General features: G+C 31.1%; 2 protein-coding genes and 1 long non-coding RNA gene across 4 annotated transcripts in view; 2 read left to right on the forward strand and 1 right to left on the reverse strand.

Moving 5' to 3' along the window:
- The window catches only part of LOC139894354 (uncharacterized), a 28,952-nt gene that overhangs the window by 597 nt on the left and 6,011 nt on the right, over positions 1-22,344 (reverse strand). The window lies entirely within an intron of this gene.
- Positions 629-13,309, forward strand: LOC139894228 (uncharacterized). Its single transcript, XM_071877438.1, has 4 exons — positions 629-719; positions 11,409-11,971; positions 12,224-12,448; positions 12,743-13,309. The coding sequence occupies exons 1-4, from the start codon at positions 629-631 to the stop codon at positions 13,307-13,309; spliced, it is 1,446 nt and encodes a 481-aa protein (XP_071733539.1).
- On the forward strand, positions 13,412-15,364 carry LOC139894229 (uncharacterized). Its single transcript, XM_071877439.1, has 5 exons — positions 13,412-13,719; positions 13,889-14,069; positions 14,271-14,393; positions 14,496-14,633; positions 14,783-15,364. Exons 1-5 carry the CDS (start codon positions 13,412-13,414, stop codon positions 15,215-15,217), a joined length of 1,185 nt encoding a protein of 394 aa, XP_071733540.1. The 3' UTR covers positions 15,218-15,364.

Here is a 22,344-nt window from a genome sequence, read left to right on the forward strand (position 1 = left end):
CATTAGTTAATGGTTTAATAAATTAAGTAAGTTTTTTTTATGTGTGTACATATACTTACAAATCTAAATATATAAGATTTGATTTGATTTGTAAATCTTATTTTATATAAAGATTTGTACTATAATCATATTTTATATAATATATAAGATTTGATTTGATATAAATAAGATTTGATTTGATTTGTAAATCTTATTTTATATAAAGATTTGATTTTGCAAATCTTTTAAAATCTTTCCAAATCTTTATATTTGTATTATATGTATCAATTTTATTCTATATAATACCAAGTCTTGGTATTGAAAATATAGAAGAATATTCAAATGAAATCTATATTTAAGTTGAGATTGAGGGGACAAATCTCAGCCTTTAGATTGAGATTGATCAACGGATCAGATTAAAAGTCCCAATATATGGCGGAGGGATATTTTCGTCCACACAGGAAAAATATGTTATACACCCACCGCTTGGAATTTCATTCCATCGTATCTGTATTTCACACACAAACACACACTTCTTTCTAGGGTTTCAACATCGACCGCTAATTTCCTTCGATCAACACCGATCAAAGCTGCCATTATCAACAATCATCAACAGCTATACACATTAATCGATTATCTTCCATCAAACATGGCTAAATCGGAGCATTCTCTAATCAAAAAATCGTCGTCGGCTGAAAAGCATGTTCCGGCTAATAAAAAAGCTCCGGCCAAAATTACTGGTAATTTTAACAAGTTTTGTTGATGTTCGTTTATAATCAATCAAGTTTGTTTGTATTCCTTTGATGATTTCAAATTTCAGGGTTTCGTCATATAGCATTCGTGTGTGTGCTTTGAAAGGATCCGAAACTAATCATCCGGACGATGTCCATATTGATTACAAACGAATTACAACAGTTGATAACATCGCGAGGTACTTGACCTCTATATGATACATTTTACAAACGTTGCATTTATTCTTAAAAGGCAATCTATCTTTACATAAAAAAAAAATTAATAAACTCGTCAAACATTTCTCGATATCCAAATGACCTAAACTGTCATTTACTTAATAAATGTCTTTAATGATCTTCAATGACTCGAATGCAACGTTCTTGTATCATGGCTTAAATGGTCCCAACTAGTATCCTTAATATGAGCTAACGCACAGCGGAAGTCTTAATTCATACCTGAGAATAACATGCTTTAAAACGTCAACATAAAGTTGGTGAGATATATAGGTTTGATGCTAGCAGCGATATAACGATGGACCACAAGATTTCATATATAAACATTTTAATAAAAATATTCTAAGTGGTTGAGCACTTGGTAACCATACTTAACAATTAATCACGTCGCATATTCCCTTTAATATGAAATCTTACTACACTGTACCAAGTGTAGTCACGAAACGAAGTACTGTGCAACCGTTGAATACTGGTCGTCCAGTCCGGTTGGGGTTGTCAGGCCCGATAGATCTATCAACAGGATTCGCGTTTACAATACCGCTGTAAATATTAGTTACCAAGCTACAGGGAAGTATGCCAGTGGTACAACTCAACGTAGAATATATTTTTCAGTTACTTGTGTCCATAATGTAAAACTTAAAATACATGTATTCTCATCCCGAAATATTTAGAGTTTAAAAGTGGGACTATATACTCACCACACTGTATTTTGTAGTAAAAATACATATAACATCATTTAACATGTGCTAGGTTGGCCTTCGATTCACGAACCTATATCATTTGTGTATATATTAACATACATAATCGTAATCAAATAAATGTATATCTATATACAATAATTTATAAGTTATATCATTTTTATGTTAATAACCTATATTTTCCATATATTTATTTTATATATTTAAAATAAACAAACATATAAATTTTGTTATATTATATGTATTTAATACACTTTTGTATATACATATATTTATATCTTTTATTTGTTAAATCATATTAGAGATAATAAAATATATTAATAATAATAATAGAGTTTTTTTTTTAAAAAAAAATGATACTTTTAATTTTAATGATAAAATAATAACTTAAAATGTTACTTTTAATAATAATATATACTAATAATAATAATTCTAAAAGTAATGACTTTTCTAATAATAATGGTGATAAAATTAAAAATGATACTTTTCATAGTTTTGCTAATAATAATAATAATTCTAATAATACATATAATAATTCTATTAAAAATAATAGTAATAATAATAGTAATACCTTTAAATAAGCTTTGTATAAAAAGGATGCCTGAAGTTGGGACCGAACCCGAGACCCCTTACATACACACACACGTCTCTAACCACACATCTGTCCTTGTTTTTCTGATATTATACTCCGTAATAATATAGTTAATCTATAACTTTCTGTTCCTCTCCTTTCTTCCTCTTCCTTAAAAATTAATCGACTAGGGTTTTATCAAAATCAAATATTGATGTTAATTATTGCTTTAAGACCTACAAACGATTTTAAAACTCTCTATGATCGTTACAGTAAAAAAAAATTAAGAAATCCTGCTGTTTCAGTCCACGATGGTGTTCTTCAAAAACTAATAATCAATTTTAATTTGTAAAAAGTTTTAGACTAGACTAATAACATGAAAAAGTTTCCAAATGGTTCATGTAATCTTTCTGCATCGTCAATTTAATTCAAAACATACAAACGAATCCAAATTTGGAGATGAATCAAACGTTTGACTTTTTGAAACATAAGTTTTGACTTCGAAATTACAATTCGTTATGAAGAATTAGCATTTGAAACTTTACAGCAAGTTTAAGTAAGAGATTTCTAACATATTTGCATTTATAGAATTTAAAATAAGATTCAACTTCGAGGTTTTTGAGAAATTAAGAAGAAACAGGGGTACGTGCTTTATTCCTGGATTTTGCTGGATTAAAAATCGGTTTAATAGCAGGCTGTAAAGGGTATTTGTGATTATTAGATGTGGTTGTAAGTTAAATAAGGTACCAGTCGACTGGATTGTATTCCTTTATAGTACAAGTGGCCGATTAGTTTTATTGAAACAGACATGGATAAAAAAAAATAAAAAAAAATAAAAACTATATTAAAGGTTGATGCCAAGTTGTAACTGATTTTGTTGTTATTGAAACATAAAGAATCGATGGTACTGGATATTTGACAAAAATAGATTTTATGAATCAGTTGGAAAACGATGGGGATAAAAAAAAATATATACACTTTTATTAATCCATGTATTTATATAATTTAGTATTTCATTTAATTAAATTAAAATTAATAATAATACAGGTTTTATATTGGTCTGTATGTATATATATATCTGTAAGGGTATTAATAATATCACTAATACTATATACATAATAATACAATTAATATTCATAATGATTTGTATTATTTTTATGATACAACATATAATAACTATAATATCTTTATTGATTATAACATCCTAATATTACTCATAATTTTACTACTAATTATATTAATAATGTTATAATTAATAATAATAATAATCTCAATAATATCTAAAATTACAATTTATAATAATAATTATATATGTAACAATTTAAATATATCTCAATTTTATGTATTATATTATAATAACCATATAATGATATTAATATTAATATTAATATTAATACTAACAATAAAAGTAATATAATAATATAACAATTATAATTAAACTTATATACGTTTAGGTAAAGTATTATATATCTACTACCTTTGTTAACATTTTCTATTAACAAGTCTATACATATTTATATACACATAATAGTTCGTGAATCGTCAAACACGGTCAAAGGGTAACTGATTATCCGAATATAGATTTCAAACTTTCTAGACTCAACATTACAGGTTTTTTTTTCTTATCGTGTCGGAAACATATAGAGATTAGGGTTTAAATTTGGTCGGAAATTTCCGGGTCGTTACAGTACCCACCCGTTAAAGAAATTTCGTCCCCGAAATTTTGGTAGAGGTTGTCATAAATAACAATAGGAATGTTTTCATGACGAATATGAGGTAATAATAGAGTTTTATCATTATTGGAAGATATGGATAAAACGATTCGATCATGTGAAGCGTACGAGTGAAGCTATCACAAAAGAGTGAAATGGGTAAATATGAGATTGTTTTAACCGATGACGTAGTTATGATTGATTAATGCAATAATCTTCGTAATAGGATCTAGTTCTGCGGCAATCTAGGAAATCAAAATCTTCTTTGATTAATGCAATAATCTGTTCTGATTTCTCTGTCGGATATATTGCTATAAATCCACCCCCTTCGTTTCCTTATTCTCCACACCTTTTATTCTTCCTTCCTCTACTCATTCTTAATATGCTCCATCCAATCCTGATTCTTACTATATTTCATATCTTTCATTCTTCTTTTTCATTTGCCACCAGAAGAATCTATTCACTTTTATGATTTCCTTAGAATTATAATGTTTCTAATTCTCCCGTGCCTTTACGTTGCAATACGTATTGATATACATGATTTGTAGTTTCTGGGTGGTTATTGGGTTTTATATCTTCCCGTTCTCGAGTCAAGCGAGCAAGAGTCCGAGATTCGTAAGTATGAAATTCAGAATGAACATAGCTAATTCTCTTAGAAGGAAATGGAAATGACAAAATTTTGATTTGTCAAATTACCAAAATATCTTGGAAAAGACCGAATCATCAAGAGAATATTTTCTTGATATGTTTAGAGATTGGATAGAATGTATGAGCCGTGTAACATGGCACATGATGACGGTACTGTGAATCATCACATTCCATTAGAAACTTAACATGACTTACTGTAATATAATGAAGTTGATCAAGTTTCATTATATTATACTAATTCATGCATCAATTCCCAACACTGCTTCAGAACATTCCTATTTTAAACTCGAAGGTTTTGGAACTTAGAAACTAACACAGTTTCTTTTATGTTGTAACGCATATGTTACGGAGGAATAAATGATTTCAGATAAGGATAGTTGTGAAAGTATCTTCAGAAATATTGAGGATATTTATAATGAAAGATATGATAATATCTTGGAATTTCTAATGTCGAAGGATGATGATGAAGATTGACCCGTAAGGGTTTAGATTCAGAAGCAAGGTGTTTGCTACAGAATCGTCATGATTCTTTATGTACAAGTTTAGTCCTTGAAATTTGTTCAGAGTCTCCTTCACGGTTTGCTCAATCCGGTTTTTAGTACCAAATTTTCTATCGAGCGTTCCTAACACTTCCTTCTTTTATCATCAACTTTTGGTCATTAAGACCATCTACAACCTACTGCTTTGTCAGCATTTTCAAAGTTATCGGATCTGGGTCATCGGTTATCAAACCAAGATGGTTTCAGGAGAATTGTATTTTTAGATGATTAAACGCTGATGGTAATATGATGGGATATAAAAGGTTCTCCGGTAATAATGGCGAAAGAACAACGTATATATATCGAGGTTATACTAAGAGTAATCTTACTGAGAAGTCGAAGTGGAGCTGTGACAAAATTGACTACTTTGGAGAGGAACTGCAAAGTTATTTTTGATAATAACAGCGCCAAAGGAGCTAACACAGATATGGGTTAAACGTTTACTCAGTTTTCGAGAGTTTTCAGGTGCATAAATTTTATGCAACGATCTTTTCTTCCAGAGATGAGGTGCGGTTGGTTCAACCTCTCAATTGAGGTGTTTTCAAGAATCGTGAATTGTGACTGTCGAGGTACAAATGAGGTTTAAGATGAAATCAAGTGGCAAGCTTGAAGAATTGTTTAGTTTCATATGTTATAATCAACATTTTAATTCATTTTAATTGTCCAAAGTTAGCAGTCCAATAGTCCGATAGTCCAATAGTCCAATGAATTCATATATAAATTAAATATATAATATTCGAATTAATTAATACGTATCGTGACCCGTGTACCGGTCTCAGTGTCGATCACAACTCAAAGTATATATATATTTTGGAATCCACCTCAACCCTGTATAGCCAACTATAGAGTGTCTATGGTCGTTCCGAAATATATATATAGATGGGTCGATATGATAGGTCGAAACCTTGTATACGTGTCCCGTTATTTAAAGTGCGTAAAATAAATAAATATATATCATGACCCATTATACAACGTGTTGTCTCAGAATTAATCCGACGTATTGTTGTACATGTGTCTCGACGGTATGTAAAGTGCAGAAATTAAATAACAATAAATAAAATTGCAAGAATGTAAATTGCGATAAATTAAATGTTAATCAGTTAGCTGGGAACAGTTAGCTAGGAATAGTTAGCGTGGAATCTTAACAATATTTCAATTAGTTAATCCGTTTGTTTCTAACAAATTTTATTTTATCCAATGTTTTCTTCTTTATGCCACTTGTTGGATTCTGATAGGTAAAAATCCGAATATGAAATTTGAATGAAAATGGTTATTCTGTGATGAACGGATACGTATATCGATAGTTGTAAGTAGGATAGTATATGATCGTTGAATCAGATTCGAAGAATGTAAAGTGTAACTTATTAATGTGAATTTTAAATATTCCTCGGGTACTACCCACCCGTTAAAATATTTTCATCATTAACAGTTTGTACGAAAGAATTTTTAATTACAATCTTTATGAAAATACACTTGCATATATATTTTCTTCAGAGATAATCATAGATTTAATGAGTCAATAAGATATTAAACTCATTTGATTTATCGTTAATTCTAGATTACATAATCTCTAAGACTTTATAAATTACATAATCGTCATACGATACGTAAAGCGAAGATAATCGATGTAGAACGATATATAGAACGAAGATCATACTCGAAGTACAGATATTGAGTCGTGTGATGTTGATATTCGAGATACAGATTGTGATGTTGAGATTGTGATTGGGGTGATAAAGGTACTGTCGGCGTTGACGATGGTAGTACGGATTATGCTGCTGGTGCTGCTGTTGGTGTTTGTAACCTTCGCACCATATTCTCCAAAACCACTACCCGAGCACGGAGTTCGTTGACTTCTTCTATTATACCGGGATGATTGACGGTTGGAACGAGCGAATGAACAAGATTTGAAATATGGGATAATATGTAATCATGACGAGATACTCTAGAAATGAGCGAGAAAATGGTGTTTCGAATGGGTTCGCCGGTAAGTGCTTCAGGTTCATCGTTAAGAGGGCAATTTGGTGGATGAAATGGATCACCTTCTTCTTGCCTCCAGAAATTTAGTATATTACGAACCCATCCCCAGTTCATCCAGAATAGATGATGGGAAATTGGTTGATCCATTCCGGTGACGCTGTTCTCGGAGCTCGAATGGAAATCCATGTCGGCGTAGCTATCGAAGTTGGAGGAATTCGAACTGGATGAAGAATCCATCTTGTATAGTTGGAGAAATGAATTTTTTTTTTTTTTTTTTTTTTGGAATAGATTATAGGAGTTGGGTTTGGTACTCTTCAATACATAATTTTCATATGTATATATAATACCGAAATCCCGTGAATTACGGAGAATCTTTGAAATTCGTCGGGCAATGTTTATAGTAATAGATACGCTAGGATATGAATTTTGTCTATACACTATCGATGCACTAGATGCAATAAGACGTGTCTAAACTAAAGAATGATAAGCAGGCAACTCCCTAAGGATGATAAGCAGATGGTTTCCGACTAGAAATGATAAGCAAAACTTTTTAGCAGGTAGTACGGTCAAAGTCCAGACTCACTAATGTATCCTAACAACTACCAGTTAGACACACTAATGCAAGGCCTGGTTCGCTAAGACCGACGCTCTGATACCAACTGAAAGGATCCGAAACTAATCATCCGGACGATGTCCATATTGATTACAAACGAATTACAACAGTTGATAACATCGCGAGGTACTTGACCTCTATATGATACATTTTACAAACGTTGCATTTATTCTTAAAAAGCAATCTATCTTTACATAAAAAAAAAATTAATAAACTCGTCAAACATTTCTCGATATCCAAATGACCTAAACTGTCATTTACTTAATAAATGTCTTTAATGATCTTCAATGACTCGAATGCAACGTTCTTGTATCATGGCTTAAATGGTCCCAACTAGTATCCTTAATATGAGCTAACGCACAGCGGAAGTCTTAATTCATACCTGAGAATAACATGCTTTAAAACGTCAACATAAAGTTGGTGAGATATATAGGTTTGATGCTAGCAGCGATATAACGATGGACCACAAGATTTCATATATAAACATTTTAATAAAAATATTCTAAGTGGTTGAGCACTTGGTAACCATACTTAACAATTAATCACGTCGCATATTCCCTTTAATATGAAATCTTACTACACTGTACCAAGTGTAGTCACGAAACGAAGTACTGTGCAACCGTTGAATACTGGTCGTCCAGTCCGGTTGGGGTTGTTAGGCCCGATAGATCTATCAACAGGATTCGCGTTTACAATACCGCTGTAAATATTAGTTACCAAGCTACAGGGAAGTATGCCAGTGGTACAACTCAACGTAGAATATATTTTTCAGTTACTTGTGTCCATAATGTAAAACTTAAAATACATGTATTCTCATCCCGAAATATTTAGAGTTTAAAAGTGGGACTATATACTCACCACACTGTATTTTGTAGTAAAAATACATATAACATCATTTAACATGTGCTAGGTTGGCCTTCGATTCACGAACCTATATCATTTGTGTATATATTAACATACATAATCGTAATCAAATAAATGTATATCTATATACAATAATTTATAAGTTATATCATTTTTATGTTAATAACCTATATTTTCCATATATTTATTTTATATATTTAAAATAAACAAACATATAAATTTTGTTATATTATATGTATTTAATACACTTTTGTATATACATATATTTATATCTTTTATTTGTTAAATCATATTAGAGATAATAAAATATATTAATAATAATAATAGAGTTTTTTTTTTTAAAAAAATGATACTTTTAATTTTAATGATAAAATAATAACTTAAAATGTTACTTTTAATAATAATATATACTAATAATAATAATTCTAAAAGTAATGACTTTTCTAATAATAATGGTGATAAAATTAAAAATGATACTTTTCATAGTTTTGCTAATAATAATAATAATTCTAATAATACATATAATAATTCTATTAAAAATAATAGTAATAATAATAGTAATACCTTTAAATAAGCTTTGTATAAAAAGGATGCCTGAAGTTGGGCACGAACCCGAGACCCCTTACATACACACACACGTCTCTAACCACACATCTGTCCTTGTTTTTCTGATATTATACTCCGTAATAATATAGTTAATCTATAACTTTCTGTTCCTCTCCTTTCTTCCTCTTCCTTAAAAATTAATCGACTAGGGTTTTATCAAAATCAAATATTGATGTTAATTATTGCTTTAAGACCTACAAACGATTTTAAAACTCTCTATGATCGTTACAGTAAAAAAAAAAATAAGAAATCCTGCTGTTTCAGTCCACGATGGTGTTCTTCAAAAACTAATAATCAATTTTAATTTGTAAAAAGTTTTAGACTAGACTAATAACATGAAAAAGTTTCCAAATGGTTCATGTAATCTTTCTACATCGTCAATTTAATTCAAAACATACAAACGAATCCAAATTTGGAGATGAATCAGACGTTTGACTTTTTGAAACATAAGTTTTGACTTCGAAATTACAATTCGTTATGAAGAATTAGCATTTGAAACTTTACAGCAAGTTTAAGTAAGAGATTTCTAACATATTTGCATTTATAGAATTTAAAATAAGATTCAACTTCGAGGTTTTTGAGAAATTAAGAAGAAACATGGGTACGTGCTTTATTCCTGGATTTTGCTGGATTAAAAATCGGTTTAATAGCAGGCTGTAAAGGGTATTTGTGATTATTAGATGTGGTTGTAAGTTAAATAAGGTACCAGTCGACTGGATTGTATTCCTTTATAGTACAAGTGGCCGATTAGTTTTATTGAAACAGACATGGATAAAAAAAAAAAATAAATAAATAAAAACTATATTAAAGGTTGATGCCAAGTTGTAACTGATTTTGTTGTTATTGAAACATAAAGAATCGATGGTACTGGATATTTGACAAAAATAGATTTTATGAATCAGTTGGAAAACGATGGGGATAAAAAAAAATATATACACTTTTATTAATCCATGTATTTATATAATTTAGTATTTCATTTAATTAAATTAAAATTAATAATAATACTGGTTTTATATTGGTCTGTATGTATATATATATCTGTAAGGGTATTAATAATATCACTAATACTATATACATAATAATACAATTAATATTCATAATGATTTGTATTATTTTTATGATACAACATATAATAACTATAATATCTTTATTGATTAAAACATCCTAATATTACTCATAATTTTACTACTAATTATATTAATAATGTTATAATTAATAATAATAATAATCTCAATAATATCTAAAATTACAATTTATAATAATAATTATATATGTAACAATTTAAATATATCTCAATTTTATGTATTATATTATAATAACCATATAATGATATTAATATTAATATTAATATTAATACTAACAATAAAAGTAATATAATAATATAACAATTATAATTAAACTTATATACGTTTAGGTAAAGTATTATATATCTACTACCTTTGTTAACATTTTCTATTAACAAGTCTATACATATTTATATACACATAATAGTTCGTGAATCGTCAAACACGGTCAAAGGGTAACTGATTATCCGAATATAGATTTCAAACTTTCTAGACTCAACATTACAGGTTTTTTTTTCTTATCGTGTCGGAAACATATAGAGATTAGGGTTTAAATTTGGTCGGAAATTTCCGGGTCGTTACATGCTTCTTTAAGCACATGATTTTTGTTGTGATTGTTTAATATGTGCTTTTTATCTTCTTTATGAGTTGCACATTTGTTGTTCTTAAATCAGATTGTATGTATAAGTTTTGTTATTACCTTTTAGGTTTTATCAATCACATGTGATTATTACAAGAAATCACTTTCGAATACACATTTAGCTGTTATATTTGCTTCTTTAATCACATGTTATTCGTTGTGATTGTTTAATATGTGCTTTTTATCTTTTGTATAAGTTGCACACCTTTTAGGTTTTATTCAATCACATGTGATTATATAATAAATCACTTTTGAAATCTGTTAACAAATGTTATTTGCTTCTTTAATCACATGTTATTTGTTGTGATTGTTTAATATGTGCCTTTTATCTGTGTATGAGTTGCATATCTGTTGTTGCTAAATCAGAGTGTAAGTATAAATTTTGTGAGTATCTTCTAGGTTTTTTCAATCACATGTGATTATACAAGAAATCACTATGGAATTCACATTTAGCTGTTAACAAATGATATCACCTTTGATTTGTTTTGTTCAATGTTACTGATTTACTTTTGTAAATCACATTTTTCAGGTAAAAGAAAACAACAGTCTGTTACCAATGCCGTTGATAATCCCAAACAGAAACACAAAGTTAAGGATGTTCCTTCTGATGATGAAGTTGAGTCTAAGCTACCTGCTCTTAGGCCAAGGACAACACCAGCGCAGTTTGCAAAGGTGATGTGTTCGTTGACCCCCGAACAAAAAGTTTGTGTCACGAGACTTGGGTTTCGTTCTTTAATTGGGTTTAATATAGACCAATTGCCGGGTAATCTTGTTTACTATGTTGTTGACAATTTCGATGGTGATGAGATGATAATAAAGACTCAAAAAGGAAACATTAAGGTTGATTCCCAAGCTGTCCACGATGTGTTTGGACTCGAAGATGTTGGTACTGATATAGACACCTTGGAACTCAAGCTTGGTAGTCTTTTTGTTCAAAATTGGTTGAATCAGTTTCCACCACCCCCGTTTGTCACCCGTTCATCTTCACTGTGTTCTAAGATCCTGACCTCAACGGAAGTTGATAGTATCTTTCAGATGAACTTTATCATGTTGTTTGCAAGCACGATGGTGTCATGTGAAAGAAATGGGAAAGTGAGTTCGTATGTGTTGATGAGGTTGTCTGACGATGTTGATATTTCAAGTATCAACTGTTCCATGTTTCTTCTTTCTTCATTGAAATATAGCAAAAATGGATGGAACAGAATACTGTACTAAGCAGCTACTTTTCTCACCGTGAGTACCGTGAGTTATCTTTTCATTATCTATATATCATATATGATTTTCAACAATCTTTTTTACGAATTGGTTTGATAACTATGATTTTTTTTCGTGTTTGTTTCTTAGCTGCTCTATCTCGACCGTACAAAGTTTGATTCTTTTCCTGTTGTTCGTGGGCGTCCAGTTTTCAAGAACTGGAAAGGAGCCATTGCGGTTCGTGCAAAGAAAGAGGCTGAGCTCGGATCATTTGGGCTGTTGGAACTTGCAGATGAATATGACGAAGAAGCAGAAAATGGGGAGGGTTTTCTCAAACTTGAAGATGAGGATAAGGCTGATCTGCGTGCGATTGAGGTAGGTTTTTTTTTTTTTTTTTTTTTTTATAATTCAAACACCTGTTTTTACTAATTAAATCATGCTGTGTTAGTATGATTTTTTGTATACAATCACCTGTGATTGAATTTTTGTATACAATCACATGTGATTTTATGATAAAATCACATGTGATTATTTTTTGTATACAATCACCTGTTTTCACTAATTAAATAATACTTGGTCTGATTATACATTCAGTAAATAATATTATATTATGCGATAACTTTGATCTTTTTTTATAACTATTCTAAGCTTTTTGCACATTATATGCAGGGTTATTGTGAAGTTATCGAGGAGAAGTTTAAATTGGTCAATGAGTTGAAGCATTTTTTATCACGGACAATACGTGAAAGTTTGTCCAAGTACCCAGATGAGAAGATATTGATATCTTATGAAAAGAAGTTGAACGAAGTCTTTAAAATGGATGTGTGTGATGTGAAGACTGACGATGAGATGGAGGATGAGTCAGAGGGAAAAGACGATGATGATGTCAACAATGATGAGTCAGAGGGAAAAGACGATGATGATGAGAAGAAGGCCGAGTCAGAGGGAACTGACGATGATGATGACGATGATGATGACCACGATGATGATGAGAAGAATGCTGATTCGGAGAAAAAAGATGATGAATGTGTTGATGTAAACAAGGTTGAGTCTGAGAAAAAGATTGATGATGGGCAATCCAAGGATGATGATGATGTGAATGATGAGCAAGAAGTTAATCTTGATTCCGATGATCCAATTGTTCCAGTTGTGACAGAAGTTGTAGGTCCAAAGGTTGCTGAGAAAGATGTTGACAAAGATCAAAATGAAGAAGAGTACACATCTTTGACACAATAGTTTAACAACAACGTTAATGAGGTCGTTGATATTTGTGAAATTATATCTTTACTTAATGCACCAACAAGCCTTACATGGTTACCTGTTCATAATACTCCAACAATGATGAATTTAACACCACCTACTTTTCATCTCTTATCTCAGGAGGATAAATATGAGAACAAGGAGCATGATGAAGCTGTGAAATTGTTAGACAAGGGCAAGTTGGCAAGCAGCCCTGAAGTTGGAAAAACGTTACCGAAACAAACGGCTGTCCAGTCAAAGAAATTTTGTAAAAAAGCTATAAAGAAAGATCGGACAATCGTTCTTAGATCTGCTTATATCAACAAGCTGACTGTTGTGTCTGACATTCTGACAAACTCTGAGCTTATTTTGGCTATGGAATTATTTTCGATGACGCTTAGCCCTTCGTGAGTTTTCTAAAATTTTTCCTTTTAATACATACAAATCCTTCTGCTTTATAAGCCAATCACATGTGATTATATTATGAAATCACATGTGATTTTATTATGAAATCACATGTGATTATATTCTGAAATCACATGTATTAAACTAACCCCCCCTTTTTTTGTTTGTTAGTGAGACTGTTTTTGAATCAAGAAAAGGCAGCATGATACACCGTCTTAGTTTGGAATCACTTTGCCCCGATGTTTATGTTGAGGCTAGTGTAATTGATTTATGGAGCTTTATACTGAACGAAGAGCAAAAGTACAGAGGACAATCTAGCCCGTCTAGGTTTTTTTTCCCTTCTTCAATCATTGTAAGTTTTATCGTTTAAAAATTTTTATGTACTATATTAGCTTGCTGTTTCTATCTGTGCGTTATGGTTCTTAATACTTAGTCACATGTGATTGTTATATATAATCACATGTGATTGTTATATATATAATCACATGTGATTATTATAGATATAATTACATATTATTGTTATATATGATCACATGTGTTATTTTATTTACAGTATTCTTACTTGTATGACAACAAGAACATGAAAAAGGAAGATAAGCTGATGATAATCAAAGAAAGTACTAATGCTTGGTTTCGATTTTTTCCAAAGCTTGCGTCACTCCGAAAAGTTGATCTTGTATGTTATTTCTAGCTTACATTTGTAGGTCTATTTGCCTTTATATCATAATCAATTATTTGTGTTCTAATAATTTCTTTCTTTTTTGATTTTTTACAACAGGTATTTTTCCCAATCTGCAGACATGGGCATTTCTTTGTCTTGGTGATTGACATGAAAGTTCCCAAGCTCTACATACTTGACAACTCTTCGGTAGTTAAAAACTATGCTGCAAGATACGCCAAAGTTTTCAATCTTTTGGTTAGTGTTTATTATAATATCATTACTTGTACGTTTTCCACTTCAATATCAGTTTTTTTTGCTTCCCCTGTTTACACTTAATGTTTTTAAACATCTGCTCAATCATTAATTTAATAACTATTCATTTTTTATGATTTTGTTTTTTCCAGCTATATGCTTTTGCTGAACATATGAAATTTCATAAGCATCCTTTTGCAAATCAAATTGAAAAATTGGAACGAATTAGGATTTCGCTGCCATGGAAAACAATAGATAATGTTGTGGATTGTGGCGTGTTTGCTATGTTCCACATGGACATGTTTAAAGCAAGATCAGAGAATGAGTGGTCTGATGTATTGGTGCCTGAGTCGGCTGAACAAAAGAATCAGCTACGGAAGCTGAGGATTCGCTATGCATCGAAGATTTTGTCGCATGATCTAAACATACATGCTGAGCAGATGTTAAGAAATGCAAGAAATTTTGCCGCATTCCATGAAAAGAAAGATTATAGGAAGGTTATCATTTCTGCAAAACAATCAAGAGGTGTCCGAGTTGAAAAAGCTAAAAATCAAGAGGTGCATGACCAGCAATCTAATGAAGAGTGAAGTTTTTTGAAGATGTATTTTATTGTTCTGCTTTGATAGTTCAGTGTATGGTTAGATGTAGATGGTTGGAAAGATGTGTTTTGGTTAATGACATGTTAGTGGTTAGATGTTGATGGCTCTTTTGGTCAAGATGTTTTTTGGTTAATGACATGCTACTTGATATTTTAATGCATGATTTAGATGTTCATATATTTATTGTCTCTAATGCTTGGATGGTTATGATTCTTGGTGGTTGATGGTTGATTAAAAATACTATACAGCTACAAGTTATTCCTCATGCAATCACATGTGATTTTTGCATTTGCAATCACAAGTGATAATACATAACAATCACATGTGATATTACATATATAATCACTTGTCTTATTCAATCAAATCTGATGGTAATATAAAATCACATGTGATTGAACTACTTAATCACATGTGATTTTAGTATATAATCACAACCGTTAACATACTTTATGTGATATAAAATCACATGTGATTGAACTACTTAATCACATGTGATTTTAGTATATAATCACAACCGTTAACATACATTATGTGATATAAAATTACATGTGATTGAACTACTTAATCTCATGTCATTGTCTTATTCAATCAAATCTGATTGTAATATAAAATCACATGTGATTGAACTACTTAATCACATATGATTTTAGTACATAATCACAACCGTTAACTACATTCTTTTACAAATTGATTTTGCAAAGACCTCTCACCACCATTAGGACCCATCACATGGTTTTTGGGTTTAGGGACTAATTGATTTTACAAATGATTCTTAATGTCATTGGCTTTATTCAATCACATGTGATTATAATATAAAATCACATGTGATTGAACTACTTAATCACATGTGATTACAGTATATAATCACAACTGTTGATATACATTCTGTAAAATCAAAACCATAAATAAAAAATGTTCCAAACACATTAACAATTTTTAACAGTTGTTCTTGAAATAAAGTAACAAAATATAAAAAAATGAAAGTCAAACATTTAATAGGAACACCAAAATTAACAATTGTACGAATATAAAAAATAAAAAATAAAAAATAAAATCAACGTTTGTCTTTGTCACAACCCCTGCAATTGTGTTCATGTGATCCACAATTACTGCAAGTAATCTTTCTTTTTTTGCTTTCCAAAATTCCTTTCTCTTTTCCACTCATGAGACGCTTATCTTTTCCACAACCTTTGTATCTCCCAACCGGTGGGTTTTGTATGTCTAATGAATTAGGTTTTGAAACACCAACCATTTCTTGTATGACATCATCTTTTTTCTTAAACTGTTTTGGCACTTGAGCCTCAACTTCTTTCTTCATCATTTTAACTTTTTCAAGAAGCACTTGTAGCATCGTTTCATCCTGCCCAATTAGTTCAACACAATCATCAACAACTGATGTGATTTCATTAATAGAATTTTGAACAACAATGTTTTCGTTGCCATATCTGTTTCTCCTTGATCTTAACTCTGGTGGTATTATATCCCTTCTCCAACGCCTCATTATGTATTTTTCAGGGATTTCATCTATATTATCGTTCTTCAATACCCAAAAACAATGTCTACAAAGAAGACCAAATCTTAGATAGTGTCTACATGTACATATTATTGATCCATCTTGGCGGTTATGAAGTACCTTCATAATGAAAAAAGTATGAAACTGATGTATAAGCCAATCACAAGTGATAAGTACCTATTTAAATATGACAACTGATGTATAAGTCAATCACAAGTGATAAGTACCTATTTAAACTATTTTAACAAGTGAGATTCAAACTATTGCACAAATGTTATTCCATACATGAAAAAATATGTAAATTAGTTTACCTTGTATTTGAAGAACTCTTTTTCTTCATTCGAGCCTTCCCTTTTATCCTCCATACTTGAGCCTTCATCTTTTTTCCCTTCATTCGAACCTTCATTTTTCTTCCCTTCATTCGAGCATTCCTTTCTCTTTTCCAATTTCTCTTTAACAACAAATATTTCCGTGTATTCCTCTTTGTCCATTTTATCCAACGAACATTTATACAAAGCTGCAACAATCTCTTGTTGAATAATCAGAAAAATTGTATTCGTGTATACCTTCGATGCATGTTTTTCAATTCTTAGCAACGTTAATAATTTTGGGTTTTTCTTGATTGTCTGTACATCCAAAGATTCTTGTTTTGACCTCTGTTTTAACATGGCAGATTCAAAGCCGTCCATAAAAGTCAACAGATTTGATGCAGATCTTGTAAAGTGTGAAAAAAGCATTTTCACTCTCTGATCTTGAAGTAGTTCGCATCAAACCAAACATTTCAGTCTCGATGAAATATGCTGGTATCCAACTTGATCTAACATCAAACATATATTTGAACCAACTGTCATTCTTCAATGAAAAATCGTCCATCAACTTTTCCCATTTTTCTTCAAAAACAGTTGGTTCTATGTACATATTTCACACAATTTTATCAAATCTCTTCTTGAAGTCTTTTTCTTGTTTGTCTTCAATATTAGGATTTGCTTCTTGAATCTGTAATCACATTTGATTGGTTAATAATTCATATTAAGAAAATTATGTATATGTATCATTAACCATTTCAATCGCATGTGATTAGTTACATGTAGTCTTCAATAACAAAACTCATACCTTTGATGGCACCTTCCTCATAATGTGCCACATGCATAGTCTATGCTTTGCCGTCTTAAAGACCTCTTTTATGGCTATCGCCATTGATTTATCCTGATCTGTCACAATCATGTTTGGCTCTTTCCCGAATGTCTTCATGAAGCAATTAAGTAGCCATTTGTAACTCTCGGCTGTTTCATCCCTGATCATTGCCGCAGCAACAGTGACACACCTACGGTGGTTATCTATTCCAGTAAATGGTACAAACTTGAGGTTGTACCTGTTAATAAAAAGACAATGTTAGAAACTCAAATAAGCCAAACAACCTGTCAATCACATGTGATTAGAAGCTGTAAAAACCAGGTATCATACCTGTTAGTTCTATATGTTGCATCAAATGAGATAACATCACTAAACTCCTTGTAGTTGCACTTTGCAACTTCATCCGCCCAGAAAATGGAATGTAATTGACTTTTTTCAAGCTTGTACTCAAATGAAAAACCAGGAACATATTTTTTCCTTTCTTCCATTTTGTTAACGAGCATTTGAGAATCAGTTGCATTGATAAACACATTCAAATCTCGTTTCCAGTTTCTGAAGTCAATTACAGTTCCATGAACATTTTTTTCAGACCCTTTCATATTGCTGTAAACTTCGTATGCCTTTGTTGGACCAATATTTGATACCATCGAATGGTATACAAACAACTTCTCTACATACCTCATTTGTCTTTCCTTTTTACTTAAATGTCTGTATTCTATCGGTAGCAACTCATGATTATGTTGTTCTTCAAAGTCAGCAAGAACGAAAGTATCTGTTCCATACACCCGGTCGAATCTAACTTTAGCCCTACATCCTGTGCATTCCATGTTGATTTTCCGAATTGGCTTTTTAGTTTCTTGTAATGTGTCAAAGTAGACTTCCTTTGGTGTGCCAGCCTTGTTGCATAAGTACTATTTTTGTTTCACTAATCCAGATTTTGCAGTTTTTTGTCCAGTCTTTCTTATGTCAAAACATGCATGATATGCATATAACCTATACATCTCTTCACATTGATCAAGTGTTCCATAATTATGACCAATGACCGGTAAGAAAAGTTTGTCAACAATTGGTGCATAATACAATGATCCACCCGGTGTTTCGTTTTTACGTGTTGCAGTTGCTTTTGGTGAATTATAATCTGTGGAAAACAAATTACAATGTTAATTAAATGTTTAACTGAAATAAGAGACAATATACATATCACATAATATATTATCATATAACGCAATCACATGTGATTCAATAAGTAAAAATTTACAACAATTCTATTTTCAACTTCATCTTCATTGTATTCATCAGTAATCACTTTAAATCCCAGTAATGTATTATCATAAAACAATCACATGTGATTTTTACAAGAAATTACATGTGATTTTACACCAGATATTACTTAAAGTCACAAAAACACTAATTCATTAAAAGCTAATCACATGTGATTGAATGAGTAAAAATTTACAACAATTCGATTTTTATCTTCATCTTCATTGTATTCATCAGGAACCACTTTTAAATCCCAGTAATGTATTATCATAAAACAATCACATGTGATTTTACAATATATTACATGTGATTTTACACAAGACATTACTTAAAGTCACAAAAACACTAATTCATTAAAAGCTAATCACATGTGATTGAAGACGAAACGATATACATACCATCATCATTCTGGATTTCGTTGATGTCTTCATCACTGATATCGTATTCCCTCTCTGGTTCCATTGCTTAAATTGAAGGTGTATATGAATTGATTGATCAATGAATTCGTATGTTAAGCAATTCGGAGTGAACGAGTGATTATCAATCTAAGTTAACGACGTTAGGTAATCGTATAATCAAGCAATCCGACTGAATTAATCAGAGTTAATGACGGAATCGAACTGATTGTTCGCCGGATAATCGTCAATCGCCATCACCAGGATCGTTTAGGGTTTTTGAAGGTTTTCGTTCGAGAGTGATTTGTTTCGTAGTAGGATTTCTATTTTTTGTAAAATGACCATAATACCCTCGCTGTATTAATTGGTGCTTTAATCTGGATCATTGATTAAAAGTGATCCAAAGGCTGAGAACCGCCCCTTGGATTTCAACCTTTTTAATGGTTTCTTTAGAATACAACTCTGAAAATATATATAGAAACTTGAGATACAAAAACACACATACAAAATGATATTTCTCTTTCTCTTTTTCAAGTAACCAAAATACTTGAGATCTATAATTGGGTTCGGTTTTGGTGGAAATAAGGAAAAAGAAAAGATCCGTTAAGTAGAAGGTATAGATTGAAACAAGGTTGGAACTTTGGGTGTCTACCGTTTAGAGGAACTCTTCTTTGAGTTTTTCAGATTCGATCTTCAAAAGGCTACAAAGGTTGTATTCTAATCTTCTCTTGTTTAATTTCGTTAATTTTGTTTTGTTTGCTAAAGTTTTGTACAATGATCCGTGGAAGAGTATGATTTTGTAAAGTTTTAAAAATGCTTCCGCTCGCTTTGAATTTGTATCATACTCCAACAGTGGTATCCGAGCCATCTTGTACAAGTTTTAAGAAACTTTTCTTATGATATTTAGTTTTGATGGATGCGTTGTGCATGATTCTTGGAGATGATCATGCATAACAAACATGCAAAACAAGTATCATAATTTATGTTTTATGTTTCCTAAATACTAATTTGAATCTTGGATTTTGGTAAAATGTAAAATGGGTTAAATTCATTTTTTTCATTTAAGAAATTTTTTTCAGCCTGGATAGTCCGTATTTGATGGACTGTTTCGGGGCTTTAAACTCAATATTATTGTATGAGACCAATTGCATTTGAAAGCTAACTGAAAGAACTTAAATTTGAAAAAAAAATTCATCGAAAACGGATTAGAAATGAGTAAGATATGACCATTTAAAGTTACATGTATGAATCTGCCAAAATCCGAAAATTTTAATGGTAACTTGCATGTTGACTATTAAAGATTCAATGTTTAGGAAAATAAAGTACATGAATTCTTTTCATGTTTTACATGAAATGAGAAAATTAAAATTATTAATTTTAGACTTTATGCTTTGGTAAGGTGAATAAATCTCCAACATGTTTTGATTCACTTAATATGTTTATTTGGATGGTTTTGGCATGAAAACCATACTTACAAAATATGAAGTGGGTTTACATACATATGTTATGTAAACAAGGATTGAATAATATAAGTGCCATTAAGTGTTGTTTAAATCAATCCTTATCGAAACATGTTATATGAAAATGGACGGTTGGCACTCCATTTGTTATGTATGCGATTGTTGTATGAAATCGGTAGTATTTGCCTCAATAAGACCCTTGTGTGAATGTTTGGTTGTATGATTTAATTTATTATTTATTCGGAATGAATGTAATAATTTATTAAACGACTTGCATGTCGTCTTTCTATTTATATTGTATTTGTAATAGTATAGAAAATAGAATAGTTATTTTGTAAGATAATGCAACCAAGATTGAAATCAAGAAGACGATGTTCACAAGGCGGCCCATCCGAGCATATAATGGAGATGGCGGTTTTAGTGGGAGCCAATTCTCACACAAGGTTATGTCCCTAGTTGACCATGTTTTTCCGTGTGTTGGCTCACCGGAAAAACGCATAGGACTCGAGGCATACTACCGATAATTGCGTGTCATGATTATTATTGTTTTATTATTTGTCTATGCCATGCTAGCTAGAAAATGTTTAAAAAAAAAAACAAAAAGGACAATAATCATATAAAACGGTTTGGTTAAAATTAGTTTAACAAACGCAACACGCAATACATAATTAGCAAATGTTTTAAAATGGTGTAAACTACTTTTGCTAAAAGAAAACAAAAACCCGTTTAAAATGTAAACTTTACGCTATCCATGAGTAGTACACACATCCGAACCTTCTACCTGTTAGAGTTCGCGATACCCGAGAGTCTTGGGCCGGACTTTAATTGGGTGTTGGAAAGGGTGAGGTGAATTTTGCGATACCCGAGAGTCTTGGGCCAGATTTCACGTGTATCTATCACGGACGGTTTACAATCTGAAATCGTGGTTTGCGGCAAACCCGCCACGAGGAAGGATTAGCGTAGAAGAGATTAAACATGCCAAGTGAAATAATTGATTATCACTAAATCCAGCAGAACCTAAGAATTTCATAATGGATGAAATTGGTAATATAGTTACCTACCTAAATAGCTTATGTTGGCGATCCGCGGCGAACCCGTCGTTAACATAAGTGAAATATGGATCTTAGCCTTGTTAATTATAATTGTTTGAATATTAAACACACTTGGGTAATTATCTTAACAAGGTTTAAACATATCAAACTAACTAATACAACTTACTTTAAAAATAAAAATATGACAGATGTCTGCAACAAACACAAATCCTACTCCATCATCAATCACTAATTTCTGCCTTAAAGGGCTCCTCGAAAAGGACAAGCTTACGGGCTTGAACTACATGGACTGGCTTCGCAA

Source organism: Rutidosis leptorrhynchoides, chromosome 2, assembly GCF_046630445.1.
Source record: "Rutidosis leptorrhynchoides isolate AG116_Rl617_1_P2 chromosome 2, CSIRO_AGI_Rlap_v1, whole genome shotgun sequence".
Lineage (NCBI taxonomy): Eukaryota > Viridiplantae > Streptophyta > Magnoliopsida > Asterales > Asteraceae > Rutidosis > Rutidosis leptorrhynchoides.